This window comes from Halichoerus grypus, chromosome 10, assembly GCF_964656455.1.
Source record: "Halichoerus grypus chromosome 10, mHalGry1.hap1.1, whole genome shotgun sequence".
Classification (NCBI taxonomy): domain Eukaryota; kingdom Metazoa; phylum Chordata; class Mammalia; order Carnivora; family Phocidae; genus Halichoerus; species Halichoerus grypus.
The window spans coordinates 112936986-112963332 of NC_135721.1; the positions used below are offsets into that span (position 1 = coordinate 112936986).

General features: G+C 47.8%; 1 protein-coding gene across 2 annotated transcripts; it reads right to left on the minus strand.

Moving 5' to 3' along the window:
* Positions 1–390: 390 nt before the first annotated feature.
* Positions 391–21364, minus strand: C10H20orf96 (chromosome 10 C20orf96 homolog). Of its 2 annotated transcripts, XM_036121806.2 has the most exons (11): positions 21169–21364; positions 20857–20905; positions 20157–20274; positions 11021–11133; positions 7287–7445; positions 4499–4598; positions 3471–3628; positions 3290–3391; positions 3074–3160; positions 2289–2407; positions 391–808 (listed from the first exon to the last, which is right to left on the minus strand). In XM_036121806.2, exons 1-11 carry the CDS (start codon positions 21186–21188, stop codon positions 748–750), a joined length of 1086 nt encoding a protein of 361 aa, XP_035977699.1. In that variant the 5' UTR covers positions 21189–21364; the 3' UTR covers positions 391–747. The 2 variants fall into 2 exon arrangements, with proteins under 2 accessions (XP_035977699.1, XP_035977702.1); XM_036121809.2 differs by lacking the exons at positions 20157–20274; positions 21169–21364 and having other exon boundaries at positions 20857–21041.
* Between the last annotated feature and the right edge of the window lie 4983 nt (positions 21365–26347).

Below are 26347 nucleotides of genomic sequence, written 5' to 3' on the forward strand. Positions count from 1 at the left end.
CAGGCCTCAACAGGTGTGAGCACAAATCAGGAGGGAAGCTGGGCTCCCACCGCACCAGGAACAGCGCAGCCCAAGCTAGTCTCACTCGGCGCTTCTCGAGAAGTCCTGGGCCCCAGATACAGTCAGCGCAGTTACCCACCCCTTATCTTTTTTTTTTTAGATTTTATTTATTCATGAGAGACAGAGAGAGAAAGAGGGAGGCAGAAGCAGAGGGAGAAGCAGGCTCCCCGCAGAGCAGGAAGCCCGATGCAGGACTCGATCCCAGGACCCTGGGATCATGACCTAAGCCGAAGGCAGACACTCAACCGACTGAGCCACCCAGGCACATTACCCACCCCTTATCTTAAGACAAAGTCCATTCTTCTCAAGGCCTAGCTGGAAATCTCCAAGTAAAAGAGCAAATGCAAATCCAGCTTTATTGGTCAAAAGGAATGGCAGACTTGACTGGGAATGCCCACCTGGCCCAAGCAGCGGCACCAACCAGAAAGAAAAGAGGAAGGGTGGAGGGAGAGAGAGAGGAAGGAAAGGAGAGGAAGGGTGGAGGGAGAGAGGGAGGGTGGGAGGAAGGAAGAAAGGAAAGAAGGAAAGAAGGAAGGAAAAGAGGGAAGAAAGGGAGGCAGGGAAGGAGGGGAGGGAGGGAGAGCAAACTAGCCTCTGAGTGGGCATGCGGTCATGGAAGAAGACAATTCAAGGCTCCGGGTATGGGGAAAAGAGCAGGGAGGGAAGGCTGGCCCCTGGCCCCAACATCTAGAAGGGTAGCAGCTCTTCCACGGGGATGTTGAGGATGACGTCCATGTCTGGGGTGCACCTGGTAGGGAAGAGCAAAGAGGATGTGAGAAGTCAAGCAGGGGCACCAGAGTTGCAGAGTGGGGTAGCACGCCCTCGGGGGCACCCTGCTCTTCAGAACACTGGTACTTAGTTGAGGAGCCCTATCCCAAAACACTGGTGTGCACGTGGGTGTGCGCACACACACGCACACAACAAAAATGAAAAAGGCACAGGTTTGGCATGATTAATGTTCCCCTCCAGAGGTCTGAGGTCAAGAGGGAGCAGGCACTCGGCTCTGAAATGCGGGCCCTCTCACGACCAGCGCTCTCTTTGCGGTCAGAATGGCCGGCTTGGACCCCTGGCTGCGTGGCACCTTGAGCTTACGCCTCCCCTCGGAGCCCCACGCCCTCAGTTGGCACATATGTAACAAGCGCTCGCTGTGTGCTCGAGCCCAGAGCAGCCTCAGTTTCCTCACTGCCCAAATGGGGGTAAGTCCAACCTCGATCTTTGGCGGGCAGACTAAGTGAGACGAAGTGCTCAGTAACTGACAGGTGTCCTTGCACCGAAGGAGCGAGAACAGCGGGTTCCCGCCTGCAATACAGCCCCCATCGCAGGGACCAGCACGCTTAGGGGGCCACAGGATCACACGCTCTCTCCACCTTGTCCCAAGTCTCTCATCCACTCTCGTGGTTTCCGCACTCTCCTGACGCCCACCGAGGTACTTAGGCACGAAATGTCAGGACGTCTGCAAAGTACAGTACTTCACGAGAAAAAGCGGAGGAATGAAGATGAAGCCAGCAAAAACATAACTTCTAGTCCACACGGGCAACTGAGTATTCATCCAAATATTCTCTCTACTGTCTGTATATTTGAAATTGTCCATAATAATAGTAAAAAGAAAAAGCATCTCTATACTGACAATGCCCAAATTTCCATCTCTAGCCAGTATCTGTCTTCTGAGGTCCGCCGTCTACCGCGGGCTCTGCACTGAGGTGCCCCAGGGCCTCTGTGACATCTTGGAGACGCCTGGCCCCGCGGGTTCCCCAAGCTCTGCCACAAAGGGCCTGACCCAAGAAAGGCAGGCGGAGAACTGGCTTTGGAAGGAAGGAAGTTCTTCCTTTGGGGCCCAGGAGTCTGCCGGGCACAGAAGACATCCTTCTCTCCTTACAGAGTGTCTTCCAGGCCCTTCTTCCCTGGAGCCAGCCACCCTACTCAAGTCCATCTTCCTGAACAACCCAGGAGCTTAGGGGTCCATGGAAACATGGAATCCGGGACCCGGAAGAGTCCAAAAAGATTCTGTAACTCAGCTTCCGTGTACTAATGGGACACGAAGGCCCAGAGATGGGAAAGGTCACGTCTGCCACATGGTCAGCAGTAGAGCCAAGGCGAGACCCAGGTCTCCCTGCACCCCGTCTGGGGTTCTGCCTTCTCCACCAGGCTGCCTTCCCTGGGAACAGAGAGCCTCTTCGAGGACACAGCATGGCAGGTTTAAGAAGCAGCTGCCAAAACAGATCACATACTTGGGTCTCCGAAGCAGAACGTCCGCAAATATGATCTCTCGGGGCTCCTGGACCTGGACCTGGAGCTGCTCCACCTCTGCCTTCAATATGGGTATTTCCTCCTCAAACTGGTTGATAAACTGAGGGGAGAAGCACAGCAGGGGAGGGTGAGGAGCCCAATGTCCCCCAACAGAAGGGAGAACACGGCAACCCGGACGAGGAGGAAGGCCATCTAGGCACGGGATGGCACGGCTTGGTCACAGGGGCCTCCTGGGCTCTGGAGGGCTGCTCGAGAGTTAGGGCCAACATCTGATGGTGCTGAACACGGCACGGAGACCGTGGAGCATGGAGACAGGTGGCAAAGGGGGGCAGTACCTGATGATGAGAATGAATGGGGGCTGGCAGAGACGGTGAAGGTCACTCACATTGACAGTGGATGGAGGATGATAATGAAAATGAATGCGGGGGCGTGGGTGGTGACGGTGAAGTTCATTAACACAGCTAACGAGTGATGGTCAGTGGCGAGAATTAAGCGGTGAAGATAGGGGGTGGTAATGACAGTAAAATGATGGGTGAGCGGGTGACGCTTGGTGATGTTGCTAATGGGTCATCACCGCTGATGCTGGCCAGTGAGGCAAGGCCCGGGCCCGCACTAACCTCCTTCTCAGGTGAATGGCAAGGGACAGTAACGGCACTAGCTAGGAGGGAGGCCGACGCCAGATCAGGACAAGCCTGACTCCCACAGGTCCTGGGGCCTGCCCTTCTGCTCCCTCACAGAGGGGCCGTCCCCTTCCGTGCCCACGCACTTCTCTGAACTTGTCCATGCACTTCAGCATGTCCTGGCTGTCCCGGGTCTTCTGCAGAAGAGCCTCCTGATGGGGTTGCTGGCTTTTCTGCGGAGGGAGAAGAGTTCTGGCCCCCAGCGCCTCTTCCCGGGCAGCAGCGGGGGGTGCAGGGGGCCCTGAGGCAGAGGACGGGGAAGGAAGCAGGGCTGGGGCAGGACCTGGACACCCACCACTCACCACCACCAGAGCTTTCAGAAGCTTTTTCTTCTTCTTCTGAATCTGATTAGACAAAGACTGCAGGACCATTCTGCGCATCTCATTAAGGTCATCCAGCTCATCCTAGGGGCCAGCAGGAGGGTGTGGGCCACCAGCCTGTCTCCAGTATGGTCCAGCGGGGCAGGGCCAGGGGCTCACCTACCTGCTGCCTGTCCTTTATCTGCTGCAGCTGGCGCACAAGGTTGGCAATCTGGACCGACCTGACAGGATACTCGTGGTCCATGTACGTGCTCAGGAAGCTCACTTCCTTGTAGGTCTTCTCAATCTTGGCATTCAGCTGTTCCACCTGCCGCGCCAGGGCTGGAGAAGTCGGGAGGGACAGGAGGCAGGATCCTCCCTCAAGAACCCCTCCCAGGAGATCCGGGAGGCAAAGCTCTCCTTGGCCAATGGACTGGGGTCTGGCTGAAGTGAGCTCACACTAGAGTCTTTTACCCCCGCAGGAGAAGAGGCAACACTGGGTAGGAAAGAGACTAAACCAGGGCAAGATCCCCAGACGAGTCTCAGCTCTGCCACTGACTTACTGTGTGGCCCTCGCCAAGACTGTCCCTCCCTGGACCTCAGTCTCCTCATGCACACGCTCCCACGGCAACGAGCCCAGGGAGATGGGGCGACACAGACTCCCGTGAAATGACCATTAAGACAAAGTCTGCATTGATGCCCTCCATGGGCGGTGTCCCCAGGGTCTGACACACCACCCCTTCCCTCAGAAGGCTTCCAGTCTGCTCCAGGGAAAGAAACCACAGGCTCGGCGCAATGGAAGCCAGAAGACCTGGGACCTGGCCGAGCCGCTGACTCAGTGACAGGGGCAGGAAGCAGGGGAAGGCTGGGGCTGGATCCTGGCTCCCAGCTATTATGACCTTCGGCAGGCTACCACACTTCCTTTAGCTCCAGCTTTCTCATCTGTACCACGGGCGAATAGTCCCTGCCTCACAGGTAGTTGCAATGACTCAGAGTGTGCCCATACATATGAAGCCTCGGGGGGCCTGCAAGTGCTCAGTGTTCAGTGCTCGAGAAGTAAGCTATTAGCTCTGCTCATCTTAGCAATTCCATCTGCCTAACAGGGGAGATGCTGGGCCTACTGGTTTCCAAAAGGTAGGTGCAAGATGAATGCCCTGCTGACCTCCCCGAAGCCAGGGAGGGGATCAAGGAATTCACGCCAGGGATTCTTACACTGCATCTTGGACTCCTCCTTCTCCTCCCACTCCTTAAGTTCATACTTGAGCTTCTGCAGCTTCTTCTTGTTCGAGCACTCCAAGATATCCATGACAGTCTGTGGGAGGGGCGGGGTCAGCTCGCCCCACAACCTCTCCTGGCACTACCGAAGCATGGGCTCTTGGGGGGACTCGGCACTTCCCCAGATCCAAACCCGCTCCCAGACCCAGGAACCTGACCGGGGGCCGGCCCAGCCGCTCCAAACTGGGTCCCTCCTCCCACCCCCCCCAGCCGGTGGCTCTACCACACACCCAGGCACCGGCCAAAACCCAGACAGCGGTCCCCACTCTGCCCTCCTTCGAAATGTCACCAAGTGCAATGGATGTAACCCCTAACAGCCCTCAAAGCCATGTCCTTCTCTCCATCCCCACTGCCACTGTCTTATTCAAGCTCTTCATCGGCCGGGCGCGGTGGCGGACGCCTGCGGTCCCAGCTGCTCGGGAGGCTGAGGCAGGAGGACCGCTCGAGCCCAGGAGTTCCGGGCTGTAGTGCGCTGTGTCCGCACTAAGTTCGGCATCAATGTGGTGACCTCCCAGGAGCGGGGGACCACCCGGTTGCCTAAGGAGGGGTGAACCGGCCCAGGTCGGAAATGGAGCGGGTCAAGTTCTCTTCATCTCCTGCCTCAAATACCACCACAGCTACCCCTAACCGGTCCTCCTCTGGTCTCTGCTCCACGCCACAGTCAGGATGATCTTTCTTTGAAAATGAAAAAAAAAAAAAAAAAAAAAAAAAGCTGACCTTATCCCTCCCCTATTTAAAACCCTCCAGGGATGGGGCGCCTGGGTGGCTCAGTCGTTAAGCGTCTGCCTTCGGCTCAGGTCATGATCCCAGGGTCCTGGGATCGAGCCCCGCATCGGGCTCCCCGCTCCGCGGGAAGCCTGCTTCTCCCTCTCCCACTCCCCCTGCTTGTGTTCCCTCTCTCGCTGTGTCTCTCTCTGTCAAATAAATAAATAAAATCTTAAAAAAAAAAAAAAAAAAAGACTTTAAAAATAAATAAATAAATAAATAAATAAATAAATAAATAAATCCCTCCAGGGGCTCCCCTCTGCCCTAACTCCTTACCTCGGCTGACAAGGCCCTCCCGGAGCTGGCCTACGCCAACATGTGGCTCCTTGAGCTGGCCATGCTCCCTCTCTCCACGGGCCTTCTGCACCCATTTTCCCTGCCTGGAACACTCTCCTGCTCTCTACCAGTTAATACCTACTTCTGCAGGTTTCAACCCAAGCATCACTTCCTCCAGGAAGCCTTCCTGACCCTCCCATGTCTGGGCGAGAGGCCCCTCTCAGCTCCCCAGATCCCCGTCCCCATGGCAGTATACACAAATGACTTTCTAACCGCCTGTGACCCCACTAGAATGACAGCTTGATGTGGACAGGGTCCCACCAATCACTGTTTCCCAAGGGCCCACAGGGAGCACTCAGGATGAACAAAAATTATATTAATGGATCAATGCCAGAAGATCAACAATGATTTTGTCTAAGTTTGGAGAATATTCTACTAAGTTCCCTTGGGCTAAATGACTCTGCAATCCTTGGCCTGTGTTATAGACTGAACTGTGTACCCCCAAATTCATATGTTGAAGCCCTAACCCCCAATATGACTGTTTGTGCAGATAGGGCCTTTAAGGAGGTAATAAAGGCTGAATGAGGTCCAAAGGGTGCGGAATCCGGTAAGAGTAGTGTACTTGTAAGAAGAGAAAGAGACCCCAGAGTTCTCTCCATGTGAGCACAAGGAAAGGCCATGTGAGGACCCAGAGAGAAGGCAGCCATCTGCACCCCAAGGAGAGAGGCCTCACCAGACATCAACCCTGCGGGCGCCTTGATCTTGGACTTCCAGCCTCCAGACTATGAGAAGTACATTTCTATGCGTAAGCCACCTGGTCTATGGTGTTTTGTTATGGTCACCTGAGCAGACTAAGTCCCCAAGACCGGGCTTGCTCTTCATCTCACAGGTCCGGGGAGTTCAGTCCCTCTTCTGCCTGGGCAGCCAGAGGGCGTTACTGCTCCATGAAACCATGTCTTCTGCCTCTCCTCCAGCCCCAACTCCTGGGTCCCCTGTGAACTTCCAGCTCTCCTCTGGCAGCTTTCCCAAGCCTCTCCCAGAGGAGGCAGAGGATGCCTCTGGGGTTCTCAGAAAAAGTTGCTCCACCCGTAGACTGGGAGCAGCACCACCGGCTGAGGGTGGTAACCACAGCACGGTGGAAGGAAGCCAGATCATGGAGCCAGATGGCCTGCGTTCAAGTCCCAGTTCTCTGGCCCTTGCTAGGTGAGTGAGCTTCAGGGTGACCTTGAGCAAGTTACCCAGCCTCTCTCTGTTTCCGTTTTTTCCTATGTGAAATAGAGATAATAGTGCCCACCCCACGGGGTTGTTGGCAGGATTACATGGGCACACACAACACTGTGAGTACTGATGGTGGGGGTGGTGCACCTGCTGCGTGCCAAGGACAACACCCGCTTTACGGTGGGTGCTTTGTGCTCTATTTTACAGAGCTCAGAGGTTAACTCTAAGTCCCCCAGCTAATAAATGCTGGAGTTGGGATGAGCCCCCATTTCGGTCCGGTTCCAAAGCCCAGCTGAGTGGGGCGAAGTGCCGGAGGGATGCATCTTCCAGAGGGAGGAAGCAGCTTGCGCAACCGGCCGGAAGAGGCCAGGAGAGGGCGCCCGAGGGCCCAAGGGGCGGCGCCTGTGGGCAGGACCAAGGTGCAGAGGGCGGAGGCCAAGATTGGGCGGGGGCGGTTGGACCTCACCTCAAGGATGTCCTGCCGATACAGCATCGTGCGCACTTTCAGGGCCGAGCTGTCTTCCATGTCCTGGATGGCCTTGATCAGCTCCGAGTTGAGCTTGGTGAGGAAGACCTCATGGTTGGAGAGCTCCTGGAGTGTGGTTTGCCGGTTCCTGAGCAACGTCTGCAGGCGGAGGGGAGGGCAAGGATGGGAGGCGGTGCTGCGTGCGGCGGCCCGATCCTCCCGGAGCCTAGGGACCACTTCCCTCCTGCCGCACGCACGCCCCCTTGTGGTCTCGACTGGTAAATGCGGCCCCATTGTCTGCGGGTCAGAGCCCCTGAACTATTGCATCCGTTCTGAAACGCCCATTTCCCCGAATTTTACATCTCAGAGGTGGACGCCTCTTACAACGGGTGGCATGTCACGATCTAACTGACAAAATCTGTTCGTGGGAAATAAGATAAGGCTGTACCTTATTATCACTGACTTCTTAGAATCAATAAAATACAGTAGTAACGGTAGTAATAAAAATAGAAAACACCCCAGGTAGGTAAGAAGGGGGCGCAGGTGAGGGGCGATGTCTGGAAAAGCGGGGAAGCCAAGTGGATGATAATCGCTACCGTTGTTCATCAGGCAGCTGAGCTGAATGAGTACCCTCTCATTTTATCCATCGCCCCGCGCAAACAAGGAGGGGCTGAGAGGGTAAGGGGCTTGCTAAGGTCACCTCCAGCAGGTACACAAAATCCACAATAATAACAGCAACAAGAATTGTTGAGGGCCTACTATGTGTTGGGCACTGGGCCTCACCGGGTGCACGGCAGGTGGTATCAGTTCATCCAAAGGCCCTATGTTTACTGACTCTTATTTTATGATAAATGGAGGCTCAGACAGGGTTAAGTGACTTGCCTAAAGTCACACAGCCAGAAAGTCATGGCACCGGAACTGGGAAGCCAGACTTCTGACTCCCAATGTCTGTTCTCCCACCACACCAAGACAAGGAAGCGAGCGGGCTTCAAGCGCAAGGCATGGTTGAGCCTCGTAGTGTATTCAGATTTGGATGTTAGGCCTAGACCCACTTGGTTCAAATACCAGCTCAGCCACTTACTCCCTCGGGGCACCTGGGCAAACCAGTCAGCCCCCCAGAATGCTGCTATACTTGTTCTAAAGGTTGGAAAACTAGCACTCGCTTCGGAGAGCTGCTGGAAAAAACAAATGAGATCATGTTCACAACCAAGCCAGTGAGTGGCAGTGCATGGCACCCTCAGTGTGCACGCAGGAACCAGAGCTGATAACTGTTCTCACCGGCTCTAGCCCTCCAGCTCTGCCGTGCCTATGCGCTCTCTTCCTTATTCCTCTGTTCTTCCTCATTTCTCTGTCCTTCACTAGAAGCCACCCCTTTCCTGGCCCTCAGCGCCCATATTCCTCATATAATAATAAGAGTAAGAGTGCAAACGTACAGAGTGTTTATTATAGGCCCAAAACTCTGCTCAGCACTTCACATGCACCACCTCACTTGGCACTATTCTCAGCCCCACGGAGCCAACATCGCTGGGGAAGCTACCAGGAACGTGTCTCCTTAGCACACGCCCCATTCCCAGGGGATTTGGAGAAACTGTAGAATTAATGACCTCTGCTCTAGAAATGGATCTTCCCTGACCACCAGACTGAGTGCAGAAACCCTACTTTGTTTCCTTCCTGACCCTTAACCCCAGTCTGTAATTATATGTTTTTCATATTATCTTATTTTCTTATTTTTCTTATTTCTTATCTGTCTCCCCCCCCTGAATGGCAGAGCCAGGGGGGCTGGCTGTCCCAACTCAGCTGTAGGACACAGCACACAGGACGGTGTCTGGAGCTCCATAAGTATGGGCTGAATAGGGATGCCTGGGTGGCTCAGTCCTTAAGCGTCTGCCTTCAGCTCAGGTCATGGGATCGGGTCCCGCGTTGGGCTCCCTGCTCAGCGGGGAGCCTGCTTCTCCCTCTGCCTGCCACTCCCCCAGCCTGTGCTCTTTCTCTCTGATAAATAAATAAAATCCTTAAAAAAAATATATATTTTTAAAAAGTATGGGCTGAATAAACTGGTGACTAACTATTCTTTGGGTTTTTAAAATTCATTTATTATAGGTCTCCCCACTACAGTGTATGCTCCATAAGCACACAGATTCTAAGTGCCATGGTCACAGCTGTGTCCCCAACACCTGGCACGGTGCCCAGCACATAGTAGACACTCCCTCAAGAGCTGGAGATTGAACAAATAATTGTCCTGAGACTGAGGGGCAGAGTCAGGATCCTATTCCATCTCCAAGAGCAAACCAACTGAGTAATTTCTGCCCCCTTCCTGTTTCCCCCTTGTCTCCATGGTCCATTCTCCACATAGCAGCAGTGGCAGCCTAAGGATTCCTGTGAAAACCTAGGTCATACCACATCTCTGCTCTACTCAGAATCCCCCAGGGTCTTCCTGTCTTACTCAACATAGAAACACAAAGCCTAAGCATGGATTACAGAGCTGCAAACAAGTCATCATCCATTCCCTCACACTCACCAGCTTTCCTCATCTCCTGCTCTAGCCACACCCACCTCAGGACCTTTGCACTTGTGGTTCCTCTGTCTGGAACATTCTTCCCTAAGATGTCACCATTTAAGCAGCCTTCTCTGATGACCCGGTCTAAAATGGTCACGGTCACTCTTCCTCTGTGCCTCGCTAGCCCCTAACTTTACCTTTACACTTCTTCATTGCCCTTAGCGTCATGGCACATATTATATACTTATTTGTCTTGTTTATTATCTATCTCCCAAAGTCGAATGTGAGCTCCCTAAGGTCAGAGGCCACATCACTGGTGAATCCTTGCACTTAGAACAGGGCCTGGCACACAGTAGGCATTCAATAAATTGACTGAATGATCACAAGAGACAACATTAGGAACTGGTTGGGAGCCCAGGCTTCAGAGCCAAATTGTCCAAGTTCTGAAGTCAGGATAAAAATAACACCAGAAATATGAGTTACTCCTTTAAGAACGCTGGGCCACCTCTGAACCATTCTGCAATATTGAAGGTTAAAGGGAAGAAAAGGTTTCAAAGCAAATACATTCTTCCCTATTTCTCTATATAGTAGTCATTGTTCACTGAGCTCTTAAAACTTTCTTGAAGAAAGTACGAATTCTTCTCCAGTATTTTGTAGCATTTATAGTATTTAGTATTATATTTACTGCTAGGGACACAAAAGACTCCTCCTCTTTTAGTCATTTCAAATACTTTGAAACATTGTTCAGAAGCCATAAAAAAGCAATAGATGGTGAGAACGCTAATTACCTAAGCTGTATCGGATGATGTGAAAAATGTAATAGTGAGCTTCTGAGTGTTGCTTTGAGGTGCACTGTATACCATGAAAAGTTAATTTACTGGAAATTTTTAAATGAACAAGCCACCAGATTGTGTTCCTAATGTAGTGAAACAGAAAAAAGGATTCTGATCATTTTCCTGGTCTTCAACACAAAGGCAAACACCTTGCTTAACCAGCTTTGATCCCTGGTACTGCCATTTTTCTAGCCATGCGACCTGGTACAAGTCCTTGATCTCCCTGCACCTCAGTTTCCCATCTGTAAAATGGGGGTGATGATAAGCATGCCTATGGCACTGCTGATAAGGAAATGAGTCAAGTCTGGCACCCGCAAAATGTTCAGCGCATGTTTGCTATCACCGTCCCCCTGCCCCCACATCCCTACCACGAGCCCCAGTGCCTGTAGGGAGGATGCTCATACCCTCAATAGCCGGATTTTGGCCTGTATCTTCCCAGAGTCCAACCTCCCTCTGTGCTTTTCTTGTGGATTCCTCAGCTGGCTTGTCATCAACATGGTGGGCTTGGAATGCAACCCTAGGGCATGGGAAAGAGCAGAGAGGGAGTGAGGGCACAGGCAGGCCTGGGAGCAGGTCTCAGGGAATGCACCATCCAGGAGATGGCCCAGGGAACCAGTCCCACCCAGTCTCGACCTTATAATTCGTGACAGTGAGGCAGAGCATGGGACTCACATCTATCAATAAGCTCCCAGGCCCCACTCTGCGCAGGGGACTTTCATATGGCTATGGGTATGGACAGAGGGGAAGAGAGGAGCAGCAACAGGGGCCGACCAGGTGCCCACAATCTCTCCCACCAACCTGGCCGGTAGCAAGGTCAGATGAGGCAGGGGTTAAGGGCAAGAACTAATGAGCCAGACAGCCGGGGTTCAAATCCAGGCTCCGCTTTCTACTAGCCATGTGAGCCTGGGCAGGTCACCTGATCTCTCTGTCCCTCAGTTTTTCCCACCTATAAAACAGGAGTCATCATCATGCATACCTCATAGGGTTGTCCTGAAGATTAAATAAGATCTTACTATACCTTCAAGTGTTTGGAATAGTGCCTGACACATATTCAGTGCTGAATAGGCATTCCTAGTTGTCACTGTCATTACTGATGACCCGAGGCTTGGCATTAGGACCACAGCCCCACGCAAAGGCACAGGAGCTGGGCAAAACTCCCAAATGGCTGTCTGAAACACCTATAAAAGCTGTGGTCCTTGGGGCGCCTGGGTGGCTCAGTCAGTTAAGCGTCTGCCTTCGGCTCAGGTCACAGTCCCAGGGTCCTGGGATCGAGCCCCGCGTCGGGCTCCCTGCTCAGCGGGAAGCCTGCTTCTCCCTCTCCCACTCCCCCTGCTTGTGTTCCCTCTCTCCATCTCTCTGTCAAAAATCTTTAAAAAAAAAGAAAAAAAAAAGCTGTGGTCCTTCCAGATAAGAACTATATGGAAATATTTCAGATCAGAATAAAGCATTTGGAGGGCATGTTCTCAGAACCCCTGCTTCCTCTCAGGAACCGGCCTGAGACAAATCACCCAAATCATCTTGAATGCTGAGGCCACATTCTCAATACCCACCAAAATCCCCACTCCAAGTGCAACACAGGACTTTTCAGAAAATATTATTTATTTAATGGATCAATACAGCAAACTCGGGAAAATTTTAGTATTAACAACTGAAGTGATGAAGTAAATTAAAATAATCTTGTGTTACAGTTATGAATTATCTGTATATATTGGGTATTTAATTGTATTGTTTAAAAGATGGAATGATTAATAGATTAATCTTGTGGTTCTAATTTAAATGAGATTTTGATTTAGATTTGTTTTAAGTTAAAGATTTAAGACGTTTTTATTAAATGTGTATAAATTACCAAAACTTTTAAGAGAACATAGATTACCCATGTCTAGAAGTTTATTTATTAGTTGTACAAGAATTACTTAAATGCTAAATAGTTTTTGTTAATCAGACAAGTAAACTATTTGAAAATGAAAAATGAATATATTAAATTTTTAAATGTGGCTTAAAAGGATTAGGGGAACCTAATTAACCAAGTTCCAAAATCCCCGTTAGAAGTGTTTATAAAAATTATAAGATTAGTAAATCAAACTTAAATACTTAGGGAGATTTGTACCTTTAATAATGACTATTTATTTTCATTAGTGGTAGTAGCCCTGCTTTATCTTTTTTTTAAAGATACATGAAACCATTATTGCACTGTATGTTAATTAACTAGAATTTAAATTTTAAAAAATTTTAAGGGGCGCCTGGGTGGCTCAGTCATTAGGCGTCTGCCTTCAGCTCAGGTCATGATCCCAGGGTCCTGGGATCGAGCCCCGCATCGGGCTCCCTGCTCCGCGGGAAGCCTGCTTCTCCCTCTCCCACTCCCCCTGCTTGTGTTCCCTCTCTCGCTGTGTCTCTCTCTATCAAATAAATAAATAAAATCTTTAAAAAAAAAATTTTTTTTAAGATTACAGAGAAATCCTAGGTATCTTTAACCCAGTCTCTCCCAATGGTAGCATTTTGCAAAACTAACTACAATATCAGAACCATGATATTAACATTAAGACGGACAAGATACAGAACATTTCCATCACCATAAGCATCCCTCATGCTGCCTTTTACAGCTACACTCTCTTCCCTCCCCTTACCATGCTCCCCCACCTTTGTCCCTAACCCCTGGCAATCACTAATCTGTTCTCCATTTCTGGAATTTTGTCATTCCCAGAATGCTATGTAAATGGAATCATAGAGTATATAACTTCTGAGATTGGTTTTTTTCACTCAGCAAAATTCTGTGGATTCATCCAAGCTATTGACTGTATCAGTAGTTCTTTCCTTTTTATTAATGGATAGTATTCCATGGTATGGATGTACCATAGCTTATTTAACCATTAACAGACCTCTGGATTGCTTCCAGTTAGGGAGTATTATGATAAGGCTGCTATGAAGCATTCATGCACTGGTTTTTGTGTGACCATAAGTTTTCATTTCACTGGAATAAATGCCCAAGAGTACAATTGTTGGAGCATGGTGAGAACTGCATGTTAGTTTCATTAAAAACTGTCATACTGGGCGCCTGGGTGGCTCAGTGGTTTAAGCGACTGCCTTCAGCTCAGGTCATGATCCCAGAGTCCTGGGATCGAGTCCCACATCAGGCTCCCAGCTCAGCGGGGAGCCTGCTTCTCCCTCTGACCCTCTCCCCTCTCATGCTGTTTCTCTCTCTCTCTCAAATAAATAAATAAATAAAATCTTTAAAAAAAAAAAAAAAACTGTCATACTGGGGCGCCTGGGTGGCTCAGTCAGTTAACTGTCTGACTCTCCATTTCAGCTCAGGTCATGATCTCAGGGTGATGAGATCAAGCCCCGTGTCAGGCTGGGCCTAAAGTCTGCTTTGGATTCTCTCTCTCCCTCTCCCTCTGCTCCTTCCCCCACCCTTCTCATGCTCTTGTCTCTCTCTGTGAGAAAAGAAAAAGAAATTGCCATACTTTTTTCCAGAGCAGCTGGGCTATTTTACACTTCCACCAGCAATGCATGCATGATCCAGTTTCTCTTCTTTGCCAGCATTTGGTGTTATCACCATTTTTCATTTTAGCCATTCTGAGAGGTGTGTAGTGACAACTCATTATGGCTTAATTTGCATATCCCTAATGGATAATGATGTTGAGTATCTTTTCGTGTGCTTATTTACCATCTGGATATCCTCTTCAATTAAACATCCCTTCATATCTTTTGTCCATTTTTTTTTAAGATTTATTTATTTATTTCAGAGAGAGAGAGAGAGAACATGTGAGTGAGTGGGAGGGAAGGGCAGAGGGAGAAGGAGAGAATCCCTAGCCGAACCAGCACTGAGCACGGAGCCTGATGCAGGGCTCCATCCCATGACCCTGAGATCATGACCTGAGCCCAAATCAGGAGCCGGACCCTTAACCAACTGAGCCACCCAGGTGCCCCTCTTGCCCGTTTCCTAACTGAATTGTTTTTCAATTCAATTGTTAGAAATTGTTGAGTTTTGAGAGTTCTCGATATGTTCCGCATAGCAGGCCTTTGTCAGAGGTGGTTTGCAAGTATTTTCTCCAAGTCTGTAGCTTGTCTTTCCATCCTCTTCACAGAGTCTTTCACAGAACAAGTGTTTAATTTTGATGATGTCCAACTTATCCATTAATTTCATTTTTCTTTATGGATCATGGTAGAAAGTCTAAGGGCTCTTCACTTGGCCATGGGTCCCAAAGATTTTTCTTCTCCTATATTTTTCTCTAAAAGTTTTAGTTTTACATTTAACATTTAATTTTTATTTCATTTTACATTTACATTTGGACTTAAGTCAAGGTTCTTTTTCTTGCCTGTAGATGTCCAAGTTCTCCAGCACCATTTGTGGAAAAGGCTTTCTTTTCCTCCACTGAGCTGTTTTTTCAGCCTTGTCAAAAATCAGCTGGGCATATTTGTGTGGCTCTATTTTTGGTTTCTCTAGCCTGCTCCATTGATCTATGTGTCTATCTCTCTGCCAATACTATGCTATTTTGATTACTTTGGCTTTAATAATATCCTTAGTATCAGGTAAAGTGATTCTTCCCGCATTATTCTTCTTTTTCAAAATAGTTTATCTATTCCAGGGCCTTGCTTTTCTATATAAAATTTAGAATAAATCTGTCTATTTACAAAACACTGTGCTGGGATTTTGACAGGAATTACATTAAATGTAGAAATCAAATTGGGGAGAACTGTCATCTTTACTATGCGGAGTATTCTAATCATAAACATAGTATGTCTCTCCTTTTATTTAGGTCTTCTTTGATTTCTTTCATTAGCATTATGCAATTTTTAGCATATAGGTCCTATACTTCCTTTGCTAAGTTTACACCTAAATATTTCATTTTCTGGGGCACTTGGCTGGCTCAGTCGGTGGAGAATGCAACTCTTGATCTCAAGGTTGTGAGTTTGAGCCCCACGTTGGGTATGGAGATTACTTGAAAAAACAAATAAAATCTTTAAAAAATATTTTATTTCTTTGGATTATAAATGTATTTTTAATTTTGGTTTCCCCATATTCATTGTTAGTACATAGAAATGTGATTGGGGCAACTGGGTGGCTCAGTTGGTTAAAGCATTTAAGTCCTGATTCTGGCTTAGGTCATGATCTCAGCATCATGAGATCGAGCCCTGCATGGGGCTCCGTGATGGGTGCGTGAAGCCTGCTTGTGATTCTCTCTCTCCCTCTCCCTCTTCTACTCCCCCAGCTTGTGCTCACGCTCTCTAAATAAATAAATAAGAGAAGCTTTAGGGGCGTCTGGGTGGCTCAGTCATTGAGCGTCTGCCTTCGGCTCGGGTCATGGTCCCGGGATCCTGGGATCGAGCCCCGAGTTGGGCTCCCTGCTCAGCGGGAAGCCTGCTTCTCCCTCTCACACTCCCCCTGCTTGTGTTCCCTCTCTCGCTGTGTCTCTCTCTGTCAAATAAATAAATAAAACCTTAAAAAAAAAAAAAAAACTGAGACCAAGAGTAACACATTTAAAAAAAAGAGAGAGAAGCTTTAAAAATGTGATTGATTTCTGTGTACTTGTATTCTGCAACCTTGATGAACTCACTTATTAATTCCAGTTTCTCTTAAATTTAGTAGATTTTTTTAAGATTCTCTACATAGACGGTCTTGTCATCTGTAAATAAAAACACTCAAATCATTCTATCTGATTCATCTCGATGTTGGTGTCTATCTTTTCTCACTCATGTTATGATTTTCCTTTTTCTTGGTATGACAAGTGATTTTTATTATATCCTTGATGTTTTAAATAATACTCTGGATCCTACTTCAGACAGTCCCCTGTTGAGATGTAGCATGAAGGCCAGTTTTCAGAGTCCTCTATGTTCACTGTTGTTACATCCAGGGCTTTTTTTAGGTGTAAAAGAGGGGACCAAGAAGGAATGGGGCTACTCCATCTTGGTGGAATCAGCTGATTTAATCTTTTTTAACACACAAAAGATGCCCTCAAGGACATGACTTTGCATAAGACATGTTACCAACCTAAGCTTCAGTTTCTTCATTTGTAAAAAGGTGATGAGATCTCCCAGGTGTAAGGAATGAATGAAATGATGACCTCCTTCTATCCATCTATCTCAAGTGTATTTAAAGTTTTGTGTAGTGGGGCGCCTGGGTGGCTCAGATGGTTAAGTGTCTGCCTTCGGCTCAGGTCATGATCCCAGGGTCCTGGGATCGAGCGCCACATCGGGCTCCTGGCTCAGCGAGGAGCCTGCTTCTTCCTCTCCCTCTGCCTCTCTCCCTGCTCATGCTTTCTCCCTCCCTCTCAGTATCTCTGTGTCTCAAATGAATAAATAAAATCTTAAAAAAAAAAAAATTTAAAGTTTTGTGTAGTAACAGTTTGAGGTTGGGACCGTGAACTCTACACAGCTAGAAACCCAATCTGTCTCCTTCACCATGAGTCAACAACATTCAGCCCATTGCTGGGCACATGGGTGCTCAGCAAATGGATGCTGCTGAATGAATGAATGAATGATGCCTCCACAACACAAAATAAGTCCTGAGCAAGCGGTAGCTCTTTTCATCATTATAATTTACACAGATGATTTCACTGGCATAAAGGCAGGAATCCTTGCAGACTGGGGCTGTGACAAGTAACCTAGATGGGATTGCAAGAACGGAAACTGGAACATCAACTCAGATCCATGTCTCTCCCCACTAATACATGGTTAAGACTGTGCATCCTGGAGGGGCACCTGGGTGGCTCAGTTGGCTGAGTGTCTGACTCTTGATTTTTGGCTCAGATCATGGTCTCGGTGTTATGGGATTGAACCCTGCATCGGGCTCCATGCTGAGCGTGGAGCCTGCTTAAGATCCTCTCTCTCCCTCTTCCTCTGCCCCCGACACCCCTCATGCTCTCTCGCTCTCAAAAAAATTAAAAATAAAAAGATTGTGCATCCTGGAGGGGTGCCTGGGTAGCTCAATTGGTTAAGTGTTCAACTCCAGATTTCGGCCCAGATCATGATCTCAGGGTTGTGAGATGGAGCCCCCTGTCAACCTCCAAGCTGGGTGTGGAACCCACTTAAGATTCTCTCTCTTCTGGGGCATCTGGGTGGCTCAGTCAGTTAAGCGTCTGCCTTCAGCTCAGGTCATGATCCCAGGGTCCTGGGATCGAGCCCCGCATCGGGCTCCCTGCTCAGCGGGGAGTCTGCTTCTCCCTCTGCCCCTCCCCCGGCTCGTGCTTGCGCTCTCATTCTCTCTCTCTCTCCCCTCCCCCGCATAAATAAATAAGTAAATAAATAAAATAAAAAGATTCTCTCTCTCCCTCTGCCCCTCCCCTCACTCTTAAAAAAAAAAAAAAAAAAGATTGTGCCTCTTGGAGCCAAACTGCCAAATGTCACAGCCTGGCTCTGCCCCCTCCTCCCTGTGACCTTCAAAGTTACACCTGTCCATGCCTCATCTCTAAGAGGAGGTGGTAATAACAGCACCCACCTCACAGGGTTGTTGAGAAGATTAAATGAAGTGATACGGGTCAAGTGCTGAGAACAGTACCTAAGGGTTTGGTATATGTTAATTGTTCTTGTTCTTACCATGGTGGTATCTGTTACATTCCTTCCCCAGTGAAGGAAAGGAAAGTGTTTCCTTGTAGATGCTGTGTGAATAGGGTCTAGAGCCAAAGTCAAAAATTCTGTCACTACCACCAGGCCTTGTGCTCAGCACTTTACATCAGAGACTCTTGACGATGTTTTAGATACATTGGTAGAGAGGATTTGTGGTTCTCTGAAATATTGGGGGTCCCAACAGGCATCTGGGGGTGGGGGCCAGGGACACTAGATATCCCCCAGAACAGGACAGCCCCATGGAACACAGAATTCTCCTATGCCCTGCATGACTTTCCAAAACCCTAGCAGATACTGATGTAGGTAAAAAAAAAAACCTTATTTATAATGTTCTGATCCCAGAACCTGACTCTCTTTCACATATAAACACAAAGAATATTTTGCAGAGTTTTACAGTAATGCTAAATTTTCCAAGAAAGCAGCTACATTCAAGGGAAGATTGTACTTTGTTTTGTTCAGAACTTTACCAAGAGATGGGCACCACTTTGGAAATCATGACCACAATGAAACATCCGTCTGGATATTTGAGTCCCTGATATCCCACCACGTGTCAGTCTGCATTTGCAATGGTTACATTCACCATGATTCCACATCTCCCCTTCTGACTACTTTGACATATCTTCTAATGGGCATTTACATACTGAAATATATGTTATTTAACTATAAGTAACTTTCCTTTTACTTTTCCTTTACTTTACACTTTGGGCATTATATTAAGTTTTTAATTATATATATAGGTAGGTTATATTATGTATGAAGTTTATTTCAGATACTAAAGGAATATTACAAAGTATTTGTTATTAAAAGGGATGTTGGGAGGGCACCTGAGTGGCTTAGTCAGTTAAGTGACTGCCTTCCGTGGGCACCTGGGTGGCTCACTTGTTAAGCGTCTGCCTTCAGCTCAGGTCATGATCCCAGGGTCCTGGGATCGAGCCCCACGCAGGGCTGCCTCCCTGCTCCGCTGGAAGTCTGCTTCTCCCTCTCCCACTCCCCCTGCTTGTGCTCCCTCTCTGGCTGTGTCTCTCTGTCAAATAAATAAATAAAATCTTAAAAAAAAAAAAAAGTGACTGCCTTTGGCTCAGGTCATTAACTCAGAGTCCTAGGATCGAGCCCCATGTTGGGCTCCCAGCTCAGCAGGAAGTCTGCTTCCCTCTCTCCCCCTGCTCATGCTCTCTCTCTCAAATAAATAAATCAATCTTAAATAAAAAAAAAAAGGAATGTTGGGTCTGATAAGGTTGAGAGCAACAATGCTTTATATAGATCTTCTCATTTAATTCTTGCAACAATCTTATCAGGTCCTCATATTACAAACGAGAAAACTAAAGCTCAGAGAGATGAATGGCTTTTCCAAGATAGTAAACAGCAGAGCCAAGATGTGAACCCATGTCTGACTCAGCCAAGGGCATGAGAACTCCCCTGGACAGCATGACAAAGACATGGCAGAGATTATCCTGAGTTGACCAAACCCTGTTTTATTTTCCTCTTGGACACACAGCAGGACATTTCTCATTTTCCCTTGTGGTTAAGGGTGGTCATATGACTGAGTTATGGCCACTGGAATATGAGCAGGACTGATATGGGTCATGTCAAGTCTAGGCCCTGAAAAAAAAATTGCCAACAAAATTACCGATATTTTTGCTCTCTCTCTCTTCCCTCTCTACCAGCTGAAGGCAGACTGAATGCAGTCCTCTGAATCAAGCAGAGGACTTCAAGGCCTTACAAACTGTCAGAGCCACAAGGTTGAAGGAGCCTGGATCCCTGCATGATCATGTGGAAAAGATTACTTCCACCCCTGCAGATCCACAAATGTACTTTGACATAAATGAGAAATAAGCTTCTGTACTAATACTTGAAACCTGGGGATTGTTTGTCACAGCAATTAGCCTACTCTAATATAATTGATGTCACCAAAGGCCAAGGGCATACACTCTATCCTGTCCCCAATTCCCATATCCGGCCTCAAGTGCCTCTGCCCACCTGGGAGGACGCTAGTCAAAGTCTTCGTTTTGCTCTTCTGGTGGCCTCTGGTTTGTAGGAGGGGAGGCAGAGTAGGTGACTTGGTTTTCTGCTCGGACCGCTGCCATGGAACATAATCCTACCAGATATAAAACAATCAGTCACACAGCCTGATGAGTTCAGATCCCAGCTTTGCCCCTTACAGATATCTGTGACCTTGAGCAAGTGACTTTTGAGGTCTGAGCCTCAATTTTCACATCTGTAAACTAGATCTAGTTATAAAACCTACCTCCACAGATTGATGGGAGAACTCCAAGAGATGATATTTGTAAAGCATGTGTTAAGTGCTCCATAAATGTTAGCTATCACTTGTTTTATCAGCCAGCCGTAATTTACTAAGCACATCCAGGCTGTGAGGTGCTAAGAACTGTGGCACACTGTTCTTAAACACAAGGCATGGAAAAGACCCAAGAGGAAACCAGAGGAGCAATCAGAGATGAGTAATAGAGCAGTATAATATACCCTCACATTCGGATAAGGTGGTGCGAAAACAGGTTCGGGGGCTTGGCTCCGGGTCCTACAGCAAATGTATAACACAAGTAGGCCTGGAATTCAGGTCTCCCGATTCCATCGGCCGGGACAGTCACGGCCATGGGGGCAGGCGGACTGCAGACCCAGGGTCAGCAAGCCCCCATCTCCTCCCCAGCCCTCCCGGACTCACCAGATTCTGGAAGTTGTGGACTGTGGAGCGAATCCCAGAGTGGTTGGGTCTGGAAAGAGTTGGGACGGGAAAGAACTTCCATCATTCCCAACCCCTGGGACTGTAAGCAGCAAACGTGAAACAGGCGTGGAGTCTGCACAGGGACCACAGTTCACTAGGCACCCGAGGGAGCGGAGGTGGGAGAGCGCGAGGGAGAGGCGGGGCTAGGGAGATGTGGGCGGAGAGGGGGCGGGGTCAAAAGACAACCAGGCCCGGACCGAGCAAAGGCGGACACGCATGCGCACTCCACCACCCTTCGATTCTTACACCTACTTCGGAAAGACGCGCGCCATTGGAGAAAATGGAAGACGAGTAGTGAGTCCGTGGAGCCCTGATCTCTTGCGATACTTATTATTCGGCTTCTCCGACTTTCTTGCCTCAGCGTGGACCGCGTGGTAACCTAGGCCACTGAAACTTCCCAGCGAGACCCGTCCCTCGTCTCCGTCTCCAAGGAAACGGGCGCAGACTACCGAGCGCCCGGAGGGACTAATCTCTCAAGGAGAAACGGAGCTCTCCAGAGCCTGCTCCGCTGGGCCCCACCCGTCAGCCTAAAGAATTATGTCGTATGTCCTTCTCATCAAACCTCCATCGCTTTCTTCTCCATCCTTACTCTTGTCTAATGACTTTGCTTCCTATTTCACTAAGAAAATCATGGGGATCAGTAAACTCACATTTTTTTTAAAAGATTTTATTTATTTGACAGAGACATCGATAGAGCAGGAACACAAGCAGGGGGGGTGGGAGAGGGAGAAGCAGGCTTCCCGCTGAGCAGGGAGCCCGTCGCCTAACGACTGAGCCACGCAGGCGCCCCAGTAAACTCACATTTTCACATCACTTCATTTACCCACCTAATTGTCTCCCTCCTGTGACTGTATAAACTGCCTGTTAAGACCGATTTCGACAACTGTACACTGAATCCTACCCTCCTCATTTTTCTCTAAGATACCGCCCCAGCAATTCCCCTTTTCTCCTATCATCCTCTCTGTATTATTCAGTATACCAACATATTTTAATTTCTTCTATTAAAAAAAGTGAACAGGGGCGCCTGGGTGGCTCAGTAGTTAAGCATCTGCCTTCAGCTCAGGTCATGGCATCAAGCCCCGCATCGCATCAAGCTTCCTGCTTCGTGGGGAGCCTGCTTCTCCCTCTCCCTCTGCCTGCCGCTCCCCCTGCTTGTGCTCTTTCTCTGTCAAATCTTTTTTTAAATAAATTAATTTAAAAAATAATAAATTAATAAATTAAATTTTTAAAAAAATTTAAAAAGTGACCACTTCCCATCTAGCTACTCTGCCATTTCTGCTTCACTTACAGCACAACTCCTAGAGAGGTTTGTCTACTGTTGCCCATTCCTTTTTTTTTTTTTAAGATTTTATTTATTTATTTGACAGAGAGAGACACAGTGAGAGAGGGAACACAAGCAGGGGGAGCAGCAGAGGGAGAGGGAGAAGCAGGCTTCCCGCCCAGCAGGGAGCCCAACATGGGGCTCGATCCCAAGACCTTGGTATCAGGACTTGAGCCGAAGGCAGACGCTTAACAACTGAGCCACCCAGGTGCCCCTACTGTTGCCCATTCCTTTCCACCTCTTAATCAGGCTTTCATTCTCTACCTCTCCACTAAAACTGTCCTTGTCAATGCCACCAGTGCCCTCCACTTTGCTAAACGTCACAGTCACTTCTCCATCCTCATCTTACTTGGCCTATCTGCAGCATTTGACAGAGCGAATCACTCCCTCCTTGAAACACTTTCTAAACTAGGTGCCCAGGAAACCACTCTCCTGAGTGGCTTCCTGACCCCTTCTCTTTTTTGCTGGTTCTTCCTCTTCTCCCTTTATTATTGGAGTGTCTCAGGGCTCAGACCCACCCTCCCTTTTCCTCTATCCACTCACACTCCATTCGTGTTCCCTTCCAGTCTTGTGACTTCGGATGCCATCTCTACCTGGATGCCTCCCAGACTCATATCTCCAGCGTCTCCACTGAATTCCAGCCACATACATCCAACTGTCTACTCAACATCTCTACTTGGGTGCCTAATAGGCAACTCTTAACATGCAACTCTTTCCCCCAACTCAAAATGGCAACACTCTTCCTGGAGTCACCCTTGATTCATCTTTTGATTCACCTCTCATCGCACATCCAAGCCTGTCAGCAATACCTTCAAAGTACATCTGGAATCATACTTCTTACTACCACCACCCCACATACACACATCTACTTCTCTCACACCCAGACTACGACATTGCAGGACAGAGAGACCTACCTGCCAAATTCTGGCCCACAGATTTTTTTCTCTCTTGCGCTCCAACCCGCTTCTTCTTTCAAGGTGCATCTCAAATCACGCCTCCTCCACAGTCTCCTAACTAGCTCTTTTTTAAAAAGTGCAAATCCGGGGTGACTGGGTGGCTCAGTTGGTTGAGCATCTGACTCTTGGTTTTGGCTCAGGTCATGATCCCAGGGTCATGAGATAGAGCCCTGTGTCGGGCTCCACACTTAGCTCCAGAGTCTGCTTGTTCCTCTCAGTCCCCCTTGGCCCCTCCCCCTGCTTGCTCTCGCTCTCTCAAATAGATAAATAAAATCTTTTTTTAAAACAAAGTGCAGGGTGCCTGGGTGGCACAGTCGGTTAAGTGCCTGCCTTCAGCTCAGGTCATGATCCCAGCTGGGGTCCTGGGATTGAGTCCCTGCTCAGCAGGGAGTCTGCTCTTCTCTCTCCTTCCGCCCCTCTCTCTCACTCACTCTCTCAAATAAATAAAATCCTTAAAAAATTTTTTTAAATAAAATAAAATACATTTTTTTTAAGATTTTATTTATTTATTTGACAGAGAGAGACAGTGAGAGAGGGAACACAAGCAGGGGGAGTGGGAGAGGGAGAAGCAGGCTTCCCGCCGAACAGGGAGCCCAATGCGGGGCTCGATCCCAGGACCCTGGGACCATGACCTGAGCCAAAGGCAGACGCTTAACGGCTGAGCCACCCAGGCGCCCCTAAAATACATTTTTTAAAGGTGCAATTCCAAAAGTCTGTCAATAAGAACCTAAACTGAGGTGCCAAACTGACCAATTCTGATATCCTTCTGTGGCAATAATTTGCCAGAAATAAGTCAAGCTCCCCTCTGTAGATAGCCTCAGTACCCATCTGGACTGATCTGTTCACAGGGTACCTGCCTGGCCCCTGTAGCTCCTGGTTCAGTGATCTCCACAACAGGCCAGTCTGACAGCTGGAACACTGCTAAGGAGGATGGCTGATAATTTTTAAAGAAATCCACTGAGAAATAAATATAAAGGTTTAGTCTTTTATCTAACTCATAGGGAAAATTGCTGGCAGTGACAATCAACAAGAAATAAAGCAAAAAATAACCAAAAGAGAATATAGAAATCTTCGATCTGCAAAACTTGACCTGAGAAAAATGGAATTGATGGAAGGTATGGCCATACACATATCAACAAAACCTTATGATACAAGATGTTGTTACTAAAATTTCAGATGGAGCCAGAACCCAATCCACAAGTCAAATCTTTTCAAAATACAAACAGATCTCTTTGTAGCCAGAAATAAAACAAAAATGCCCACTGTATGTTGGTTATATGAGAGGTCCTGGCTAGTGCAGTAAGACCAAAAAAAAAGTGTAAGATCTGAGCAGAAAGAGCAAAACCTTCGTTATTCAGACAATATTGACTATCAACACAGAAAAACAAAGTGATTCTAAAAACCATTGGAAATTTTAAAAGATGTCAGCATTGTTGCTACTACACAAAATTCAATTGTATGCCCCCTTTTTTTTTTTTAATTAATTATTTATTTATTTGACAGACACAGAGAGAAAGGGAACACAGCAGGGGGAGTGGGAGAGGGAGAAACAGGTTCCCCGCTGAGCAGGGAGCCCGATTCAGGGCTTGATCCCAGGGCCCTGGGATCACGACCGGAGCCGAAGGCTGACACCCAACGACTGAGCCACCCAGGCGCCCCTATGCCCTTTATTTTTTTTTAAAGATTTTATTTATTTGAAAGAGAGAGAGAGCACAAGCAGGGGGAGTGGCAGACAGAGGGAGATGGAGAACCAGGCTCCCCACTGAGCAGGGAGCCCGATGCAGGATACGGGGTGATCCCAGGACCCTGGGATCCTGACCTGAGCCGAAGGCAGTTGCTTAACCAACTGAGCCACCCAGGGGCCCCAATTGTATTCCCTTTAAATACCAATAACAAATATGTAATTTCTAAACCTATTATTTACAATAGCAACCAAACCATACCGTACCTTGGAATAATTTAATTATGCAAGACCCTTATGAATAAAACTATAAAATGTTATTGCAATTTATAAAAATAATAAGACTTAAATAAACGAGACATCCAGTGAGGTTATAGATGGAGCAATTTAGTATTATAAAATGGCAATTATGTACAAATTCAATGCAATTCCAATTGAAATCCCAAAAAATGGTTTCCTGGAACTTAGTAGACTGATTCTAAATTTTGTACAGAGGATCCAAATATAGCTGAGACAGCCTTATGGAAGAAGGAAGAATGCTTCCCATAAATAAAATAGAGTTCGGTTTTCTCTTTAGAATTTGGAGTATCTGGCTATAGAGGGCTCTCACTTACGGAGAGCAATAATCAGCTAGAGTTGACTTGCGACTGCCCCTTCAGATAAAATACCTGCTCTCCATTTCACCCAGCACATTGTTCTTATTTAAGGTACCTGCCTGATCCTGTAGATATTTGTATGATATTGCCTGGGGTGGGAGGATAGGGAAGAGGAATGGAAGAGATTGTTTTAAATTATATAGGTTCTATTTGGTTTTGTAAAAGTCCTCCCAGTGAGCTGGCAAACAGAAAGAAGAAAAGAGTGGATTACATGACTCTAATAAAGAGTTTGATGCTTCTGGTAGTGATCTGAGTATGATCATGGGAATGTGTGGCAGAGAAGGGATGGAGGAAAGCATGCCAGAGGTTATAATGTAAGGGAATTGGAAGGTCCAAATGGCACAAGAGTTGGAGATGTCGGCTTCCCTGAGACCAATATGTGGAACTGGGTGAAGCGAAAGATCGTAAGATGAGAACTCATAGGGACTCCATAATGCTAAGTAGAACTAGAGGATATGGCAGAGAAATAGGAGAGAATCCAACACCAACAGAAGGAAGGATGACCTTTCCTGGAAATCCCACTGTGGACCAAGCTCTTTGACACAGGCTATCTCCTTGAACCCCAACACTAGTCCTCTGAGAGTAGACCTTAATATCCCTTTGTTATGGATGAGCAAACTGAAGCTATGAAAACTGAGGTCATTGGCCCCATGTGACAAGGTTGAGATTCAGAGCAGTCAGATTCACACTAGGGTCTCCCTATCTCCACCTCTTCTTTTACCAAAGTCACAATGGTCACTGAAGCACCCTGAAATGCCCACAGACTTGCATTAAGAAAACAAAGCTAACAAAGGGTATTGTTAAACCCATCCCCTCA